This window comes from Ranitomeya variabilis, chromosome 3, assembly GCF_051348905.1.
Source record: "Ranitomeya variabilis isolate aRanVar5 chromosome 3, aRanVar5.hap1, whole genome shotgun sequence".
NCBI lineage: Eukaryota > Metazoa > Chordata > Amphibia > Anura > Dendrobatidae > Ranitomeya > Ranitomeya variabilis.
In genome coordinates this window covers 337,920,306-337,942,991 of record NC_135234.1, presented here as the reverse complement: position 1 = coordinate 337,942,991, position 22,686 = coordinate 337,920,306, and the positions used below count along the sequence as shown (strand labels likewise).

General features: G+C 43.3%; 1 protein-coding gene across 3 annotated transcripts in view; it reads right to left on the bottom strand.

Moving 5' to 3' along the window:
• LOC143815971 (protein argonaute-3) overlaps nucleotides 1-22,686 on the bottom strand; it is a 106,289-nt gene that overhangs the window by 14,129 nt on the left and 69,474 nt on the right. For all 3 annotated transcript variants that reach the window (XM_077295819.1, XM_077295820.1, XM_077295818.1), the window contains 7 exons: nucleotides 10,384-10,518; nucleotides 8,607-8,694; nucleotides 4,865-5,012; nucleotides 2,912-3,031; nucleotides 1,748-1,870; nucleotides 821-954; nucleotides 56-240 (listed from right to left, as the gene is read on the bottom strand). In XM_077295819.1, coding sequence (XP_077151934.1) covers nucleotides 56-240; nucleotides 821-954; nucleotides 1,748-1,870; nucleotides 2,912-3,031; nucleotides 4,865-5,012; nucleotides 8,607-8,694; nucleotides 10,384-10,518 — 933 coding nt within the window. The remainder of the gene's footprint in view (nucleotides 1-55; nucleotides 241-820; nucleotides 955-1,747; nucleotides 1,871-2,911; nucleotides 3,032-4,864; nucleotides 5,013-8,606; nucleotides 8,695-10,383; nucleotides 10,519-22,686) is intronic.

Sequence of the window (22,686 nt, the reverse complement as noted above, 5' to 3'; positions counted from 1 at the left end):
AGTTTATCATCTAGAACACAAAAGAAGAGAATCTTGTTTGTAAAAGATTATATACCATATACTGGTGTCTTTCCTGGCAGTATGACGATGATAAGTTGCAGCCCAGAATATGTGTTTTTGAGGTGTCTGAACATTGGCTCCACACTGTCCGCGCCCTGTGCATATTTACAGAAGCATGGCTGGCCCTGGATGGGCATTCCGGCATCCTTTGAGATCTTCCTCAGCTGGTCGGTGAATCCTCTGCAAAGAAAAGGATGAAAAGGTCAGAAATTACCAATGAACCCTCACCGTCACTGCATGTACTTTTTATTGATTCTCGAGTTGTAAAGAAATACACCTTGTCAATTGCTCATGATTAGCACTTTATATCTAACCTGAATAATAGAGGCGCTAATAATATTCTATGTAAATATTTCACCTTCGCTTTGGATTAGGAACACAAAAATGTAGAAACTTAGTGTTTTCACAACATGTTGCCCAGCTCCGCCAAAATGAATTAGACAAGCTGTGACGTTCCCTATGCCAAACATCTTACTCCAGTGTCTAAGTGGCGAGGCATACACCATTTGTCCGCCTCCAACATATCCCCCTCATCATGACCGTCATGAACATTGCAGGTCTAAATGAATTGGGGCCCTTGAGTGTGTCCAAGAGCTCAGATAGTTTGGAATTTGTAATGGAGTTGGGTAAAATATGTAACCTACAGAACTGGAACAATGATGTAAGCAAAACAAAATCTCATTTCTACATTTTTTAATAACTTTCCAGTAATAAACATACAGTTAATCTCTATCTGTTATCAGCCCATGAAATGCCTTACTTCAAGATTTCTTCTCTGCACTGCCTCTGAGTTGCAAAGCATGCGATGGCCCACATTTTGATCTCCACACCAGTGTGAAACTGTTTTCCCCGCATGTCCCAAACCCCATGGCTTGGAGTGGCTACGGTGCGATTCTTCACAGGAACGATAAAAAGGAAAATGTAAGTCAGATACCTAATATCACAACAAAGATTAATCCAACTTTCTTTACATATGGTTCAACTATTTGTAGAAGTCAATGACACTTATTTAATTGGTCCCCTTTTGGAAGACATTTCTTTTCTTAAATGCATGTTTTTGGAGCTAAAACTCATTTTTGCAATTGGGTTAGGAAAAAAAATCCATAGAACATAAAAAAATATCTTCCTGTGTAAAATCTATGTATCTGAAGATCATTAGCAAGAATTTCCCCAAAAAGGGATGATGACACTATTGAGTGTCCAATCTCCTTCGGCCCCACATTGCATTTTCAGTGAAGAGTTTCCTAGACGTTATGACACCTATAGATCACACAGTGTAAGGGAATGGAGCAGGGAATGTAGGTGGTAACGTCTCGCACTATCATCTTTGAAATCCACAGAGAAAATCTGCAGAAAGTGTTGACAGGCTGCAGATAAAAAAAATCTGACATTTTCCCCAGCGGGCGGTGGAACTCTTTTCCATCTCATGCACTTTGCTGCTACCGTAATTCGCTGCACATTTCTAGATAAAATAATTCAGAGCACATTCCCAAAGTGTGATCAATCCCTCAATGATCACTACGCTGTTAATCCCTGGTCCTTCCGATTTATCCGCTGTACACCATGACCTGACCGCAGAGACTTATACATGGGGGCCTGAACGGGCAGCTGGCAGCCTTATATGAGAATATGATAAATGACAAGTTAGTGCTGGAATGTTGTTATATAGAAGAAGCTGATCACATACTCGCCCTCCGTATTGTAACATTGGCGCTGGAAGTACTCTCCCTGTCACGTGAGCCATTTCGTCCCGCACTTTAAACTGGAATTCTTGAACAAATGGATCAGCATCATAATTTGCACTTCTAACCTAAGTGACAAAGAGAAAAATAATGAAAAAGCCATGGTTTCAGGCATGCACATAACCGTTTTCCTTGTTTTCAGAATTTAAAAGGTTTCTCTGCTTCAGCCCACACTAGGAACCCAGCGTACAGCAATAGCACATTGCAATGTCTTATTCCCCCTGTGGATAGCCTGCACACCAGGTAAGAGTTGTGGGACTATTGGAGAACACTTCACAGACATAACACAAACAGATTATAGTCTAGGAAATGGCTGTGTGTTTTATGGACAGGAAAAAGGAGACAAGTCCATTTTTGATCCAAGTCATAGCTCAAACTCACCCATTCAAATCTATGGGTCCGTGAAAAAAATTGGAACGCCATCTTTGTTGACCCTAGTGTCTGCTTTTCATGCTTGCTCGCTAGGAGAAGTATCTTATGTAATACTGATGGTAAAAACAGACACACTGGCCAGACACTGATGGAAATCAGCCCATTTTTTCACATACAAGAAGAACCAATGACTGCTAAATGCGGCCTAACAGCAAGAGCGATATTCTAAATGAATGAATGATTGATTTTTTTTTTTTAAAGAGGCTGCAGTCAGATCACTTAAAGCCTAAAAGTTCTGGTGCTGAACAACATGACTGACCATAAGGGGCCGTCTACAGCATATGACACATTAGTAGATCCAGCTAAACGGACCTAACTTGTATCATTGACATATCAGTTTAACAGGGTCCGGAGTTTCGATTTAACAGGTCAACTTTGTAAATAATACTACATCATCCTGGTCACTACTTTTCCCTTTAAATAAATATATTTGCTTCAATATATCATTGAAATAACCTATGAAGGCAGAAAACTGTTGCAATTCAGAAACTAGGATCTACAACATGAATCATAAAAAAAGAAAAACTGGCATCAGCTAAAGGGAAAGGGCAACAATCTCTTCCTTCTACAGTGTGCGTGGGATCTACAAGCCTGCCAGAAGCTGGAAAACTGAAAAGAGTACATATTTTACAGAAGCAATAGTCTTCCTTCTCTCCAGTCCAAACACACGCACTCACCAGCCGGCTGATCTCTTCCTGTCTGTCGGGGGCAGATCGGGCTGTTGCTTTGATCATAGTGGAGGTCTGATTGTCAGTCAGCTTCTTGATGCAGCGTTGGCCAGCTACTATATTACAGACCTGTCAATAAATTGCAAAATAAAAAAACAAAGAAAAGCCTGTATTATTGCAAAGCTATGCAGACAAGTAAATATTATAAATATTGAAAAAAAAAAAAAAAAAAGGGGTCACTAAAAGAAAAATTGTGCCGCAAAGAACATTTCCTAAGTAGACTTATTAGCTTAAAAAATATAGACATTTTTGGTGTGGAGAAAAAGTATTTTTGCATGTTAGTGGCTCCCTGAAGTTAAAAAAAAAAAAAGTCTTCTTCCATTCATCTATAGACCTCCTGATATACAGTTTACAACCAGCTCCAAGTTGAGGTTTTAGCTCGTGTCCCACCCCAACATATATGCTGGATTTCACATCTGTTTGTTCAGGATGCTGCTGTCTTCACTAGATGTCATTTGTCAGCAATGGTTCAGACTTTATTTCATTTATCCTTTAACAACCCATGAGGTGTCATTTCTTCCTAGTGCTGACAGACTGATGCTGAGGAGTGTGTTCTGTAGGTGCCATCTTTTATCACTACACTCATTCAGTCTACGTACTGTATAATATGATGCAACACAGCCTTTTTTTACCTGCCCTCCCTGAAGACTTTGATGCTTCCCCCCTTTCCACAATCTGATTTGTCATGTACAAGCACCACCACTGCCTGCTTGTTTCTCTAAGGGTACGTTCACACAAACGTTTTTTTTTCGGTCAGTGTGATGTCCATTCAGCAGAATGTAAAATGAACACTATCTATTTGCTGACTACAGGCTGCAATAAATGTGGACTGTATTATGCTCAGGTCAATGGGAGATAACGGCTTCTCTGTCCAAATGGAGAAATTGGGGTAACTTATGATTTGAAGGACCGTTATAATGCTATTACATAATATAGCACTAAAAGTAAAGGATAAAGTTAAATAGCGCAGATATAAAAGATGACTGCTAGTTTATAAAGCCTTTACACAGCACTGTCACTTCATATATATAAAGAGAATCAAAGGGCAAATAAGCAATGAGCATAGGAGTTCTGGGATATCTGTGAATCAGTGGTGCTCCTTTCCCCAGGTGCTGATCACTCACACATTCTGGACACTGCACCACCTCTTTGTCTTTTAGTAGAGCAGGTTGTCTCCATTCATATACCGTGTATAGTTCATAACAAAACCTGTCATTAACAAGTACTTGAAAATGATCAGTAAATGAAGCTTATTCACTGTATAGTGAAAATGTTATTGTGTAATCAGTCCCAAAGTTTTCATGATCTCTTCTTTTACACTGATCATACTCATCAATATCAGATTGGTGGGGGCGCCGGGTGTGAGCGGTTCTCGGCACAGGCAGCGGCCGAATTATCAGATGTGGAGCAGAACAGCACAGCTTCGTCAATTGTATAGTGTCATAGCCACTGTAGATCCGCTAATATTCATTTATATAGAGGTGGATGTGCAGTACCTGGCTTCAGCCATTATACGGTTAACAGAGTTGTGCTGTTCAGCTCCACATCTGATCACATCCAGCCATCCCTGGCGCCAGAAGCAGCTGATTGGTGGAAGTGCCGGGTGTAGCACCCCCATCGATTTGTTATTAATGACCTACTTTAAAAATAGTTCTTCAGTATAAAAGTAATGAATAACCCCTTTAACTGTTTACATCCAAACGGAGAAAATCTGTTCAATACAGTTTCTCCGAGCTTAGAGGTGAGGGCAGATACTCCATATTGTTACCAGACCTGCACCTGGGAAGTCAATACACAGCCAGGGCACCCATTAATGCTCAGAGGGAAATAATGGAGGCTTAGGTTGGTAGTCACAATGAACTACTGCCACCACACTAGAGACCGTGATGTGGGAGAACTTACTTCTAGAGGCAGGTATGTGTGTTTCTGCTCCTGTCCAACTTGCAGACAGGGTAAGTGAGGATACTTCAGCTGGAGATTATACTTTTCCCTAAAGTATTGGGCGACTGTTCTCTCTACAGTCTGCCCATTCTCCAGCTGTAGAGGGAAGCTAGGAGAGAAAAGAAACCATTATTCGGATTTTATTTAATATCTAAGAAAGTGAACATTCTAACTGAATGGCATATTTACAGTGAATTCTATCATAAGCAAATGACCTATTGTTTATATATTAGGCTTGTGTGTTACATGTATTTTTTGGCCATTTTTTCATATCATGATCTTAGGTTAAAAAGAAAAAAACACAATGCGTATACTTGCATTTTTTCCCACTACTCCACTGAGGAGGGCCTAAACCACTTAGAAGCCACTAATGCCAACAGGTGCTGCGCTATTCTCCTCCTAGACCTATTTTCCTGTGTCACAGTTCACCACTTTACCCTACAACAGATCCTCTCCTCCTTTCACTTGAAAGACCTTGCCATCTCCTGGATATCCTCCTTCTTTACTGCACATTTAGCTATTGCTAATCACGTACTGCCTCTCCATCCTGCCCTCTATTGTTGTCCCTCAAGGCTCTGGCCTGGGACAATACAAAGTCCCATGGCTTCCAGGACTACCTATATGCTGATGCCACTCAACTCTACATCTATGGCCCGATGTCACTCCTATGTTCACTCTAATCCAAGAGTGTCTATCCATTATATCCTCCTTTTTCTCACACTTCAATGTGGAGAAAACTGGACTCCTAATCTTTAGTCCATCTCACTCAACCTCCCTACCAGATCTATCTATTGTTCACAAAGCATGGCTGACGCTATCCCCAGTATCCCAAGTTTGCTGCCTCATTGTAATCCTTGATTCTGCCCTGTTCTTCACACCCCACATCCAAGCCCCTACCACCTCAAACTCAAAAAAATTTCCACAATTTGTACTTTTCCCCAACTACTAAATATACGTAAAAAGTTTAATGCACGCCCTCATCATCTCCCGCCTGGACTACTGCAATATTCTCCTCTAATACACAATGATCCATCAAATACAATAGATGGCACAGCTCCCCTGCTCCTCCTCCCTTCACAATGACCATTGCACACGCTCATTCGCAATTTCAATGCAAAAGATAAGTTCTGTTCATTGCTGCCAATGTATATGTGAATTTCATCTAACAGAAAGTTAAAGTCTAAAAAAAGCCAGTGGCCAGTATTAAAATGAAAAGATTTCTACTTTTTATTTTTAATAAAAAGACTGTGCTTTTTTTAAAAAAAAAATTAGACTTAATACAAAAACCTAAATGAAACAGTGTAGGATCACACATTACCTTTAAGCAAATGGATTGCCAAAACACAAACCAAGAGCTTGTCTATATCGATAATTAGGAATTGTAATTTACGGTAATAGTTTAATTGTACACCTTTATTGAATTTCTGCTTGCAAGAACATCAAAACCGGTTTTACATTGGCCAATTATTGTGACCGAGCTTTCCCATTGTGACCGAGCTCATTTACTGATAATCGGCCCGTGCAAGCTGACTGCCAATCATCTGACGAAGTAGTAAAACACGTTTTTTGGGTGAAATTATTTTTTGCCTTGCTTAAAAAAAAATCATTTTTGTCAGAACAAAATCTATATATATATCTATATATATAATTGTCTAAGGGTTTTTCTGTCTGTCTGTCTGTCTGTCTGTCCTGGAAATCCTGCGTCTCTGATTGGTCGAGGCCGCTAGGCATGGCGACGATGATGTCATAAAGGTTGCCTCGACCAATCAGCGACGGGCACAGTCTGCCGCCAGGCCTCGACCAATCAGCGACGGGCACAGTATCAACGTAGATGTCATAATGGTTGCCATGGCGACGATGTCGTCATAAAGGTTGCCTCGACCAATCAGCGACGGGCACAGTCTGCCGCAAATTCTGGAATCATCATTGTCCATATACTACGGGGACATGCATATTCTAGAATATGGCCTGGGCCTCGACCAATCAGCGACGGGCACAGTATCGACGTAGAAATCCCACGTCTCTGATTGGTCGAGGCCTCGACCAATCAGCGACGGGCACAGTATCGACGTAGATGTCACAATGGAAATCCCGCGTCTCTGACCAATCAGCGACAGGCACAGCATGGCGATGAGAATGTCATAAAGGTTGCCTCGACCAATCAGCGACGGGCACAGTCTGCCGCGAATTCGCCTCGACCAATCAGCGATGGGCACAGTATCGACGTAGATGTCATAATGGTTGCCATGGCGACGATGATGTCATAAAGGTTGCCTCAACCAATCAGCGACAGGCACAGTCTGCCGCGAATTCTGGAATCATCATTGTCCATATACTATGGGGACATGCATATTCTAGAATACCCGATGCGTTCGAATCGGGCCACAATATAGTTCTGTATAAACAGGACATGTGCTGCTGAGAACAATGGCCGCATACACGCACAGAATGATCCATTACCAATTGTTCACTGCGCTCCTATTTAAAACAGGCTAATAAATGATCGCCGAAGATGCCAATCAGTGGTGTTTTAATGCCGCCTATCAGCTGGAGTAAAGCCAATAAATCAAGGGCCAAAAATAAAGCTTTCCCAATAGCCATACCAAAATGAGCCATCATATTCTAGGTACACTTTAAGAAGAAGAAATGAGATCATCAGTTAGGGCTATGTACAAGAACAATGCCACTGTTCGCTATGAAAAGGGGCATCATCAGCGATGTAACCTACTGACTGTATTCTCCCACCTGTGGACAGGACCAAAAATGGCAGATGAGGAGCGGCTTTCATTCTCTGCCACAGCTACAACCCATCACATCAGCACTCTTATAAACAATCCTTATAAGAAATGGCGTCATTTAAAGTGCATGACATGTATAGATGACAAATATCCAAACAAAAAAAGTTGTTAAACCGCACCCTTAAGTGTCCAAGTCTTTAAAGACCAAGAGGCGCACGTCAAAACCAGGAAGTCCTTCCCACAACGTGTTCCATATCCAGATAAATCAGAAAACAGCGCCTCAAACTGTAGTGAAGATCAATCTTACATTTTATTCTGCCTCCTGTGGCAACGTTTTGGTCCAGAGTGCTTGAAAAAGGTCTCTGGACCGAAATGTCGCCACAGGAGGCAGAATAAAATGTATTGAGGTGCTGCTTTCTGATTTATCTGGATATGTATAGATGACAGACTAGATGTTTGCCGACTCCATCTCGTTCATAAATATACGTACATGCACTTTCCTAGCTTGTCGGGGATTATATAACCAGTGCTGGGTCACTTTCCACTCTGGCTCGGACATACAATTAGGTTAATGGAGCCGCAATGTAAATCTAAATCTGCATCTATTGTACTTTATCTTCCCACCTTATGTCGAGAAATGGCAAATCCGGCCTTACATGGTGGTCTTTAATCACTTGGCTTGGTCACTGCAGATCTACTGTACTTTACATGCCATGCCAACGATACTTAAAAGCAGAGTTTTACTATTAGTACACTTTCCGGGAAACAATGGAAGCCAAAGGTGGTGTTCTAACCAGAGCAACTGATGCTAAATTGTTTTCATTTAGTAATGTAATTAAATGCTGTAGCTAATACTACCCTATTATATTACACTCGCTTGTACATTATGTCAGGCTCTGTGGTGAGAGATATTCATCTATGGCATATGCCACCCACTGAAACACAAAAGCCAGCCCCATGCTTACGTTTGATGGCTGGCAGGCCTCCTGGTCACATTGCAAACACGGTATTTCCGTCTCATCGTTCCACAATGAGTTACTTCAACCTTCAGACCTGTACCAAGGAGAAATATAAATATATAAAGACGCACGCTTATAGGGGTTGGCCACTTTAGGACTAAAATTATGTAGGATTAGTAATACTGTCTTTCCTCCCATTCTTCCTAGAGCCATACGTTTTGACTTGTCCCTCGACATAATTGTATGAGGGATGACGTCTTGCTGGACAAATTGTTGTTCTGAATGACACCAATTCTTTTCACATACAATGTATTGGAAAAAACTTAAAGTGTTTTGAAATAATGGAAAAATAAAAAACAAAACAAAAACACAATTGTGCCATTGCTTTTTTCTTTTTCTACACTCCTCATGGCATAAAAATGACCAGGCATCATGATTTTTAGGATAAGTATAATTACAGTGATACCAAGCTTGTATATTTTATTTTAGTAGTGAAACATTTTTTGAAATTTGTAAAAACAAACAAAGAAAAAGGAATTGATCTGTGTAGCCAGTTTCTGGGGCCCATAACGGTTCTATTTTTCTAACATCAGAGCTGTGTTAGGTCTTGTTTTTGAATGCTGGCTTGCCATTTGTATGGAGATCATTTTGGAATATGAGGTTTCGATTACATTGTATTGCATTTCTGGAAGGAGGCACAATGACTGAAAAACAGCAATTCCTGCATTCTGATCTTTTTATTTTTTTTGCTTTTACAGTACAAGTTAAATCATTTCATAATCTGACTTTCTAGGTCCAACACCACCTTTTTCATTCTGATGCAGTGGCATCAGGGTAATGGCATTAGGGCTTGGTGTCAGCAGCTGTCATTAACACCTAGCCCTAGGCTTAGTAGTGAAAAGATGTCAGCCGGACACCCTCAGTTTTCACTTTTTTTATAGACCCTCTGCCCCCACCCTCTGTTAACCTGCTTGTTTGTACAATACATTGAAATAGTTTGATGTACCCATCTCTTTTTCCGAAGCTTCATAGCCATGGTAATTCAGTGGCACCCCATAATTATGCCTCAGGAAGGAGATGGGTGATGAAAAAGATAACAACCCTCTCCCAACATCTACCGTAATCAATTAATACCGCTGCCAACCACCAACTGTGTTATCTGAGCTGTTACCCAGCAGAGATCGGAGCTAACTGATGGCAGATCACTGCTGTTACAGGCAGGTGCTGGCTCTATAACAGCAGGCATCCTGCATATTAGGAGCAAGCTTAAGAGGGGGACTCCATACATACGCAACAAACATTCACTATACATATATGACAGATGCATACTACAAATGTACCCATAGGGCCACATTCAAGTGATGCAACACATTACACTCTGGTGTGCACCATAAACATTCACAACGTGTGTCCAAAACCTGGTGAAAAAGAACCATAAAATACCCAAAACTGAAGAAAAACCTACGCCAGGATATAATTGAAGGCATATCCAAAAATATTTTCGTCAACAGATATATAAAAGTATAATTATTTTTTAAGAAAAGCCAGACAAGAGTACTTTTTTTTTTTAATGAGAATGTACAGAACAAATCATATGGCTGTAACTCCTGATAAAGTCCACATACTGCCACATATACCACAATAATATTACCAATGTAATATACATGGAGCAACTACAAATATAGAGTTACCCCAAAACATGTCTGGTCTGGAACATAGGACAGTTACCTTCCAAAATATCAGAAGGGACTGCTTGGTGCTTTTAAAGAAATCTTTCACTTACCCTTTATCTCTTTGGTGAATTTTACCCGGTGAGAATCGGTCAGAGGTCGGGGTTGTTCATCAATGTTATGAATATCTAGAACTTCACACATGAACTGAATAACTGGTTGTGCTTTGTAGAAGGCAGTGGCAGAAACTATGATGAAGAACAAACAAGAAATGTGGTTACGCTCAACATTTGCAGGATTTGTAACTGGAGAGCCCACTAAGCCAAGGTTGGAGTCCACCAGTTTTATTTGACCACATAAAAGCAGCTGCATCTCTTCTGGACTGAATGTTTGCAGACGATACTAAAACGCATGTGCAACCACCATTCTTTCCAATCACTCAATGCAGACCCAATGATTATTGGTGATAGTGTTTTTATTGGTAGGCGTTGTTTCATACTTCACTAAATTCAGATTGCACATGTAGCCCAGTCTTAAAAAGAAGCTATAATGATCTATTGATTGAATCAGGTTTTTTTGTGTTACATGCATTTAAAAATAAAATTGGCATTTTTTTTTATTTTTTAACATATTACGATATTTATTTGAAAAAAGGAATCCTGAAATTTTTACACTGGCCACCAGACTGTCCTATCAGGAAGAGTGTACAGCAAGCCTCCATCTTATCAGAGGCAGGATTGCAATGATAATACATAGCTGATAACACAGGATCCACCAATCACATGGGTTATGTCACAGCTGACCTGCGCCTCCTCCATTCACAATGACCTTTGCACACGCTCATTAGATGCTTTAATGTACAACATAGGTAACTTCTGACCATTGTGACTAATATACCTGTGTTATTATTAACTATGAGTCTAAAAAAGCCGTAGTGGCCAATTTTAAAATTGCAAGCGATCTATTATTTTGTTTTACAGGTTGTAAATAAAAACATTGACAAAAATATATAAAAAAATTAATTGTACACAAAAACCTAAATTTAAATAGGTCTTTTCTAATGGTAGAGACCCTTTAATACACATGACAACTGTGAGAATGATTGCTGCAATACTGGTCCTGTTGTGGCAAATAGCACATTGTTTTAAATGGCTGGCCTTCAAACCTGCAAAGAGGAGGACAGACTGATAGACGGATTGAGGATAATAGAAAAAATTGGAGTCCAGCTCAACAGGACTGGAGTTTCCTTTTCTTTTTATTTAAAAAAAATATATGGTGCATACAAAAGAAAAATTAACATGGTCGACATGACTCAGTCGACGCGTTTCGACTACAGTAGGCAGTCTTACTCGTTACTCGTCATGAGCAAGACTGCCTAGTGCAGTCGAAACAAGTCGACCATGTACGTTTTTCTTTTGTATGCACCATATTTTCTTTTCAAAAAGAAAAGGAAAATCGAGTCCTGTTGAGCCGGACTCCAATTTTTTCTATTATCCTTGATGTGAGGCCAGTGTCTGAGCCCCAGGTGGATGAGCTGGAATCAAGTTTCTATAATTGATAGACGGATTGCTTTCCCTATGTAATGAGACTACATGCCACAGAAATGTTGCATCCATAGTACCATATGGTGTCAACCATTGGATGAAACATTCTAACGGCATTACTACGGCAACAATGTAAGTATTCGATTACTTAACTGGAATAACTTTCATTTTTGGGGAACACATTCTATTAGGACGTATGTAATATATAAGACTTCTCGCCAAAGAAGTTACCCAAAATAAGTAAAGCAACATAATTCTCTTGACTACTTAACAGTGAACAGTCATGTATGTTCTGCGATGCCGGAACGGTACAACACTCCCTGGCAAAGATACATAGTCAGTAATTCCAGCACTTCTATTGCAAGCTACATTCTGCATTAGCTTCCACATTCCAAGCACCAAATCTCCATATGAATGAGAATCAACATGAGCGGTCTATGAAAGCCACAGTGGTAGGTAAAGTCATGTGACACTTCCACAATTTGGAAATTCCAAAGACGCCATACATGGCAACACAGACCGGTATGTACACGGAAAGGGGGGAAACTATTTGACCCTGCAGCGTTATTCACTGCCTACAATACCGTGTAAGACGTTTACAATTCCAAGATAGGAAAACTAAATATGAATGTATGACTCGGTATAGCTGAACATTACATTAATGAGAGCTGCATATACAGTACATTGCATATGCACAAGACATGACACTGGCATGGGCTTATTATCACATTACTGTTCCCAATGTGAAGTGAGCACCCTGATTATACCTTGCTACCTGTAGAAGGCTGGTTTCACACTTGCGTTTTGATCTGCAGCGTTTGTACAGAAAAAAAGCATGCGTTTTTTCCCCTATGTTTAACATTAAAAACGCATGCGTTTTTTTGTATGCGTTTGGCGCGTTTAACGATGCATGCGTTTTTTTGCTGCATGCGTTCTGTCGCAGAAATGCAACATGTAGTAGTTTCTAGAGGCGTTTTCTTGCCGCAAAAAACGCATGCTTTTTTTGCGGCAAAAAAACATATTGTTGTCTATGTAAACGCATGCGTTTTTATAGAAAAAAACAAGAGTACACCCTGATAAGCCACCCCCCACCATCAAGGTGATAAAGGGATCCTAACCCTAACCCTACCCCTAACCATAAGACAGTGAATACTCTACGAGTTAATATTTTTAGTACTCTATAGCAATACCGTATATCTTGGGGTGTCCACATTGAACAAAGCTTTTTATTAGAAGAATGTCCTGGTCACCAGGTCAACATCCCTATGGATCCCTAGGGTTAGGGTTTGGATCCCTTTATCACCTTGATGGTGGGGGGTGGCTTATCAGTGACCTGGTGACCAGGACATTCTTCTAATAAAAAGCTACCCCTAACCCTAACCCAAACCCTAGGGATCCAAACCCTAACCCTACCCCTAACCCTACCCCTAACCCTAGGGATCCTAACCCTAACCCTATCCCTAGCTATTTCTATTTATAGTGGGTTTTCTAGTTGATTTTGATGATTGGCAGCTGTCACACACTTCTCAGCATGCGTTTCAAAAACGCAAACGCATGAAAAAATGCATGTAAACGCGTCCAAACGCCGCATTTTTTTACCGCATGCAAAAACGCATGCGTCTAAAAAACGCAGCGTTTGCACGTGTTTACATGCGTTTTTTCACCACCTGCGTTTTTTTTAAACGCTGCAGATCAAAACGCAAGTGTGAAACCAGCCTAACCCATGCAAGTATGACACCGCTTTAGTGTCAATTCAATTTGTATCTAACTTTCGATTCCAACAGCAAAGACTCAGTTTGCTGTCTAAGGCTACGTTCACATTTGCGTTGTGCGCCGCAGCGTCGGCGACGCAACGCACAACGCAAACAAAAATGCAGCAAAACGCATGCACAACGCTGCGTTTTGCGACACATGCGGCCTTTTTTTGCTTGATTTTGGACGCACAAAAAATGCAACTTGTAGCGTCCTCTGCGCCATGACGCGTGCGCCGCAGGGACGCATGCGTCGCAAAACGCAAGTGCAACGCATGTCCATGCGCCCCCATGTTACATATAGGGGCGCATGACGCATGCGGCGACGCTGCGGCGCAGAACGCTAATGTGAACGTAGACTTTTCACACTAGCGTTTTGAGGAGCTGCGGACTTCTTCCGTGAAGCCCCGCCATCGGCCGCACCTCCGCCTCTAGCTCCGCCTACTTCTGCATGCGGCCTGCATGCGGCCAGCGTACCTATCTTTAACATTAGGTACGCAGGTCGTGCCACTGTATGCGGATGCTTCCGCATGCGTCGTTTTGACGATGCGGAGAGAAAAAAAAAATTGCTACAGGCTGCGTCCTACGCTGGTCGCCGCATCGTCAAAACGACGCATGCGAAAGCATCCGCATACAGCGGTACGACCTGCGTACCTAATGTTAAAGATAGGTACGCAGGCCGCATGCAGAAGTAGGCGGAGCTAGTGGCGGAGGTGTGGCCGAGGGCGGGGCTTCACATAGGAAGTCCGCAGCTCCTCAAAACGCTAATGTGAAACCGGCCTAAGCCCTGTTGGGCTAGGAGGAAAGTGAGGACAGATGCAATGTTACTAAGGCTTCTTTCACACTAGCGTCGGTACGGGGTCGTCGCTATGCGTCGGCCCGACGTGCGTTGTGAAAGTGATGCTTCCGCTGCCCCATTGTAAGGTCCGGGGAGGAGGGGGCGGAGTTTCGGCCGTGCATGCGCGGTCAAAAATGGCGGACACGACATGCAAAAAAACGTTACATGTAACGTTTTTTTGTGCCGACGGTCCGCCAAAACACGACGCAACCGTCGCATGACGGATGCGACGTGTGGCCATACGTCGCAATGCGTCGCTAATGTAAGTCTATGGGGAAAAAACGCATCCTGCAGACAACTTTGCAGGATGCGTTTTTTCTCCTAAACGACGCATTGCGACGTATTCAAAACGACGCTAGTGTGAAAGTAGCCCAAGCTGAACACTACCTACAAGGCTGCCCACATGAAAGACCCTCGCTCAACCGTGAGCCATGAGTCACAATTTTAGGTGGTACCATTTTATTCTACTGTATATTCAATCAACAAAGTTGTATGCTTCGTATTTGGATGATGATGTGTCATACACCCTTATGATTTCCGTGCAACCTGCTCAATAACATTGATGGAAAAAAAAAGTGCTGCAAAAAACTTGCATGAGTGATGTGAGGGTATGTGCACACGTTCAGGTTTTTTCACGTTTTTTCGCAATAAAAACGCTATAAAAACTCATTAAAAACGCATACATTATGCATCCTATTATTTAGAATGCATTCTGCATGTTTTGTGCACATGGTGCGAAAAAAACGCATTGCAGTAAAAAAAGCAGCATGTTCATTAATTTTGTGGATTTTCTGCGTTTTTCCCACAATGCTATGCATTTGGAAAAAAACGCACAAAAAAAGCGTCAAAAACGCATGAAAAAAACGCATGTGAATTTCTAGCAGAAATGTCCGGTTTTTGTCAGGAAAATTTCTGCTAGAAATCCTGACGTGTGCACATACCCCGAGTCTTGAAAACTCTTGCCCACTGTTGATTGTGATCAGCATCTCCTCTTAAGGGTACCGTCTCACAGTGGCACTTTTGTCGCTACGACGGTACGATCAGTGACGTTCCAGCGATATCCATGCGATATCGCTGTGTCTGACACGCAGCAGCGATCAGGGACCCTGCTGAGAATCGTACGTCGTAGCAGATCGTTTGAAACTTTATTTCGTCGCTGGATCTCCCGCTGTCATCGCTGGATCGGTGTGTGTGACACCAATCCAGCGATGCGTTCGCTTGTAACCAGGGTAAACATCGGGTAACTAAGCGCAGGGCCGCGCTTAGTAACCCGATGTTTACCCTGGTTACCATCGTAAATGTAAAAAAAAACAAACAGTACATACTTACATTCCGGTGTCCGTCAGGTCCCTGGCCATCTGCTTCCCGCACTGACTGTGAGCGCCGGCCGTAAAGTGAAAGCAGAGCACAGCGGTGACGTTACCGCTCTGCTTTGGCCGGCGCTTTCACAGGATGCAGGAGGAGTGCAGGGAAGCGGACGCCGGGCACCGGAATGTGAGTATGTGTTTTTTTTATTTTACGTTTACGCTGGTAACCAGGGTAAACATCGGGTTACTAAGCGCGGCCCTGCGCTTAGTAACCCGATGTTTACCCTGGTTACCCGGGGACTTTGGCATGGTTGGTCGCTGGAGAGCTGTCTGTGTGACAGCTCTCCAGCGACCACACAACGACTTACCAACGATCACGGCCAGGTCGTATCGCTGGTCGTGATCGTTGGTAAATCGTTTTGTGTAACGGTACCCTTACGCTGCTCTACAGTTTGCTACATAGGGAAACCTAGTAGATTCGTTGCAGCAAACAACTCCAAGCCCACGTCTTGCTGCTCCTGAACCCTTCACATGCACATCTTCACATTTGAATGGCTTGACTCCTATTCATGCATTGACCTTTTTCCAGTGGTAATGTCGTGTGTGTAAAACGTTGGTGCTTTATCAATGCTCGCTGATGATAACAACTAAGTACTTTCCAGGAGACAATACAAAAGGGAAGCCTGCTGTTTGTATGCATTCACTGGGGAGCAGGCAGCAAAACTGGATGAATAGAGGCCCAGGAATGCAGGGCTGCATAATTGGAAGTCTCTTATTCAAGAACACTGTCTAAAAAACAAAAAACCTGGCAGCGAAGTAGTGAGTCATGACCATTACTGCAACTCATGGAGGCTTCACATGGTTTCCAATTACTTCTTTTACAAGATTTGGATTAGAAACGATTACAGATGAAGCAAGGAAACGATTTTCATTACGGTATTCATCCATGGTTGAGAGATTCATTTCCGTTTGTATAAGCATAATGAGTGCATAGATATATCATCATCTCACAAAAAATAACAATAAAACTTCACATTGTCAATCAATTCATAAAATATTCCACAAGGCCTAGCAGCAGCAGCGGCTAAGTGAGAAGCCCAGCTAGATAAGCAGATTCTCCACCCACACCGACTTCCAAATGTTTGGCTGAACAGCTCTGCAACACATGCTCCCACAGCTGGCAGGCAGTCTTCACCACCTCGGATCTTCCGGTTCACATACTTGCCAAACTGCCAACATTTTACAAATCATTTCCAAGGATATTGCTGCTGAGCCGGGGCATCCAGACACTTATGTATTTCACAGTCTTTGCGGATACTGCAGCTCTGTAATCCAAAGTTTTATTCTATTATGTAATGTAGTCTTAACAACTATTGTCAAAATCTCATAGAAAAAAAATATGAAAAAGACATTCATTTTTATGCTGCTTGCCACATGTGTACTGGTAAATGAACAAAGTAGTATTTACTCAAATAAAAGAAAAAAAAATGAAAAAAATAGGTAAATAAGGGAGAGAAGATTTCGATGGATTGCGCTTTACATTATCAGCTGTGTTTACTAACCAGAAAGAGAACACTCATTGCTGGCACCCACTGTAATTGCAAGTGTCTGTAGTAGAGCAGACCTGTGTGTCATTACATATACCACTCTGGACCTCTCTCAGACACACAGCTCTGCTCTCCTCCCGCCACTTATAATCACAGACAATGAAGAGCGGTGCAACAACACACAGCTCTGCTCTACTCCCCAGATCACACAGATCTCACTGCCTGCACCTACTGTGATTACAGGTATAATGCAGAGTGGTGTATGTACGACACACAGCTCTGCTCTACTGCCCAGATCACACAGATCTCACTGCCTGCACCTACTGTGATTACAGGTATAATGCAGAGTGGTGTATGTACGACACACAGCTCTGCTCTACTCCCCAGATCACACAGATCTCACTGCCTGCACCTACTGTGATTACAGGTATAATGCAGAGTGATGTATGTACGACACACAGCTCTGCTCTACTGCCCAGATCACACAGATCTCACTGCCTGCACCTACTGTGATTACAGGTATAATGCAGAGTGGTGTATGTACGACACACAGCTCTGCTCTACTCCCCAGATCACACAGATCTCACTGCCTGCTCCTACTGTAATTACAGGTATAATGCAGAGTGATGTATGTACGACACACAGCTCTGCTCTACTGCCCAGATCACACAGATCTCACTGCCTGCACCTACTGTGATTACAGGTATAATGCAGAGTGGTGTATGTACGACACACAGCTCTGCTCTACTCCCCAGATCACACAGATCTCACTGCCTGCTCCTACTGTGATAACAGGAATAATGCAGAGAGGTGTATGTAATGACACACAGCTCTGCTCTACTCCCCAGATCACACAGATCTCACCGCCTGCTCCTACTGTGATTACAGGTATAATGCAGAGAGGTGTATGTAATGACACACAGCTCTGCTCTTCTCCCCAGATCACACAGATCTCACTGCCTGCACCTACTGTGATTACAGGTATAATGCAGAGTGGTGTATGTACGACACACAGCTCTGCTCTACTCCCCAGATCACACAGATCTCACTGCCTGCTCCTACTGTAATTACAGGTATAATGCAGAGTGATGTATGTACGACACACAGCTCTGCTCTACTCCCCAGATCACACAGATCTCACTGCCTGCTCCTACTGTAATTACAGGTATAATGCAGAGTGATGTATGTACGACACACAGCTCTGCTCTACTGCCCAGATCACACAGATCTCACTGCCTGCACCTACTGTGATTACAGGTATAATGCAGAGTGGTGTATGTACGACACACAGCTCTGCTCTACTCCCCAGATCACACAGATCTCACTGCCTGCTCCTACTGTAATTACAGGTATAATGCAGAGTGATGTATGTACGACACACAGCTCTGCTCTACTGCCCAGATCACACAGATCTCACTGCCTGCACCTACTGTGATTACAGGTATAATGCAGAGTGGTGTATGTACGACACACAGCTCTGCTCTACTCCCCAGATCACACAGATCTCACTGCCTGCTCCTACTGTGATAACAGGAATAATGCAGAGAGGTGTATGTACGACACACAGCTCTGCTCTACTGCCCAGATCACACAGATCTCACTGCCTGCACCTACTGTGATTACAGATATAAGGCAGAGAGGTGTATGTACGACACACAGCTCTGCTCTACTCCCCAGATCACACAGATCTCACTGCCTGCACCTACTGTGATTACAGGTATAATGCAGAGTGGTGTATGTACGACACACAGCTCTGCTCTACTCCCCAGATCACACAGATCTCACTGCCTGCTCCTACTGTAATTACAGGTATAATGCAGAGTGATGTATGTACGACACACAGCTCTGCTCTACTGCCCAGATCACACAGATCTCACTGCCTGCACCTACTGTGATTACAGGTATAATGCAGAGTGGTGTATGTACGACACACAGCTCTGCTCTACTCCCAAGATCACACAGATCTCACTGCCTGCTCCTACTGTAATTACAGGTATAATGCAGAGTGATGTATGTACGACACACAGCTCTGCTCTACTGCCCAGATCACACAGATCTCACTGCCTGCACCTACTGTGATTACAGGTATAATGCAGAGTGGTGTATGTACGACACACAGCTCTGCTCTACTCCCCAGATCACACAGATCTCACTGCCTGCTCCTACTGTGATAACAGGAATAATGCAGAGAGGTGTATGTAATGACACACAGCTCTGCTCTACTCCCCAGATAACACAGATCTCACCGCCTGCTCCTACTGTGATTACAGGTATAATGCAGAGAGGTGTATGTAATGACACACAGCTCTGCTCTTCTCCCCAGATCACACAGATCTCACTGCCTGCACCTACTGTGATTACAGGTATAATGCAGAGTGGTGTATGTACGACACACAGCTCTGCTCTACTCCCCAGATCACACAGATCTCACTGCCTGCTCCTACTGTAATTACAGGTATAATGCAGAGTGATGTATGTACGACACACAGCTCTGCTCTACTCCCCAGATCACACAGATCTCACTGCCTGCTCCTACTGTAATTACAGGTATAATGCAGAGTGATGTATGTACGACACACAGCTCTGCTCTACTGCCCAGATCACACAGATCTCACTGCCTGCACCTACTGTGATTACAGGTATAATGCAGAGTGGTGTATGTACGACACACAGCTCTGCTCTACTCCCCAGATCACACAGATCTCACTGCCTGCTCCTACTGTAATTACAGGTATAATGCAGAGTGATGTATGTACGACACACAGCTCTGCTCTACTGCCCAGATCACACAGATCTCACTGCCTGCACCTACTGTGATTACAGGTATAATGCAGAGTGGTGTATGTACGACACACAGCTCTGCTCTACTCCCCAGATCACACAGATCTCACTGCCTGCTCCTACTGTGATAACAGGAATAATGCAGAGAGGTGTATGTACGACACACAGCTCTGCTCTACTGCCCAGATCACACAGATCTCACTGCCTGCACCTACTGTGATTACAGATATAAGGCAGAGAGGTGTATGTACGACACACAGCTCTGCTCTACTCCCCAGATCACACAGATCTCACTGCCTGCACCTACTGTGATTACAGGTATAATGCAGAGTGGTGTATGTACGACACACAGCTCTGCTCTACTCCCCAGATCACACAGATCTCACTGCCTGCTCCTACTGTAATTACAGGTATAATGCAGAGTGATGTATGTACGACACACAGCTCTGCTCTACTGCCCAGATCACACAGATCTCACTGCCTGCACCTACTGTGATTACAGGTATAATGCAGAGTGGTGTATGTACGACACACAGCTCTGCTCTACTCCCCAGATCACACAGATCTCACTGCCTGCTCCTACTGTGATAACAGGAATAATGCAGAGAGGTGTATGTAACGACACACAGCTCTGCTCTACTCCCCAGATCACACAGATCTCACTGCCTGCACCTACTGTGATTACAGGTATAATGCAGAGTGGTGTATGTACGACACACAGCTCTGCTCTACTCCCCAGATCACACAGATCTCACTGCCTGCTCCTACTGTAATTACAGGTATAATGCAGAGTGATGTATGTACGACACACAGCTCTGCTCTACTGCCCAGATCACACAGATCTCACTGCCTGCACCTACTGTGATTACAGATATAATGCAGAGAGGTGTATGTACGACACACAGCTCTGCTCTACTCCCCAGATCACACAGATCTCACTGCCTGCACCTACTGTAATTACAGGTATAATGCAGAGTGATGTATGTACGACACACAGCTCTGCTCTACTCCCCAGATCACACAGATCTCACTGCCTGCACGTACTGTGATTACAGGTATAATGCAGAGTGGTGTATGTACGACACACAGCTCTGCTCTACTCCCCAGATCACACAGATCTCACTGCCTGCTCCTACTGTGATAACAGGAATAATGCAGAGAGGTGTATGTAACGACACACAGCTCTGCTCTACTCCCCAGATCACACAGATCTCACTGCCTGCACGTACTGTGATTACAGGTATAATGCAGAGAGGTGTATGTAATGACACACAGCTCTGCTCTACTCCCCAGATCACACAGATCTCACCGCCTGCTCCTACTGTGATTACAGGTATAATGCAGAGTGGTGTATGTACGACACACAGCTCTGCTCTACTCCCCAGATCACACAGATCTCACTGCCTGCTCCTACTGTAATTACAGGTATAATGCAGAGTGATGTATGTACGACACACAGCTCTGCTCTACTGCCCAGATCACACAGATCTCACTGCCTGCACCTACTGTGATTACAGATATAATGCAGAGAGGTGTATGTACGACACACAGCTCTGCTCTACTCCCCAGATCACACAGATCTCACTGCCTGCACCTACTGTAATTACAGGTATAATGCAGAGTGATGTATGTACGACACACAGCTCTGCTCTACTCCCCAGATCACACAGATCTCACCGCCTGCTCCTACTGTGATTACAGGTATAATGCAGAGAGGTGTATGTAATGACACACAGCTCTGCTCTTCTCCCCAGATCACACAGATCTCACTGCCTGCACCTACTGTGATTACAGGTATAATGCAGAGTGGTGTATGTACGACACACAGCTCTGCTCTACTCCCCAGATCACACAGATCTCACTGCCTGCTCCTACTGTGATAACAGGAATAATGCAGAGAGGTGTATGTACGACACACAGCTCTGCTCTACTCCCCAGATCACACAGATCTCACTGCCTGCACCTACTGTGATAACAGGAATAATGCAGAGAGGTGTCTGTACGACACAGCTCTGCTCTACTCCCAAGATCACACAGATCTCACTGCCTGCACCTACTGTGATTACAGGTATAATGCAGAGTGATGTATGTATGACACACAGCTCTGCTCTACTCCCCAGATCACACAGATCTCACTGCCTGCACGTACTGTGATTACAGGTATAATGCAGAGTGATGTATGTACGACACACAGCTCTGCTCTACTCCCCAGATCACACAGATCTCACTGCCTGCACGTACTGTGATTACAGGTATAATGCAGAGTGGTGTATGTAATGACACACAGCTCTGCTCTACTCCCCAGATCACACAGATCTCACTGCCTGCTCCTACTGTAATTACAGGTATAATGCAGAGTGATGTATGTATGACACACAGCTCTGCTCTACTCCCCAGATCACACAGATCTCACTGCCTGCACCTACTGTGATTACAGGTATAATGCAGAGTGATGTATGTAATGACACACAGCTCTGCTCTACTCCCCAGATCACACAGATCTCACTGCCTGCTCCTACTGTAATTACAGGTATAATGCAGAGTGATGTATGTACGACACACAGCTCTGCTCTACTCCCCAGATCACACAGATCTCACTGCCTGCACCTACTGTGATAACAGGTATAATGCAGAGTAATGTAACGACA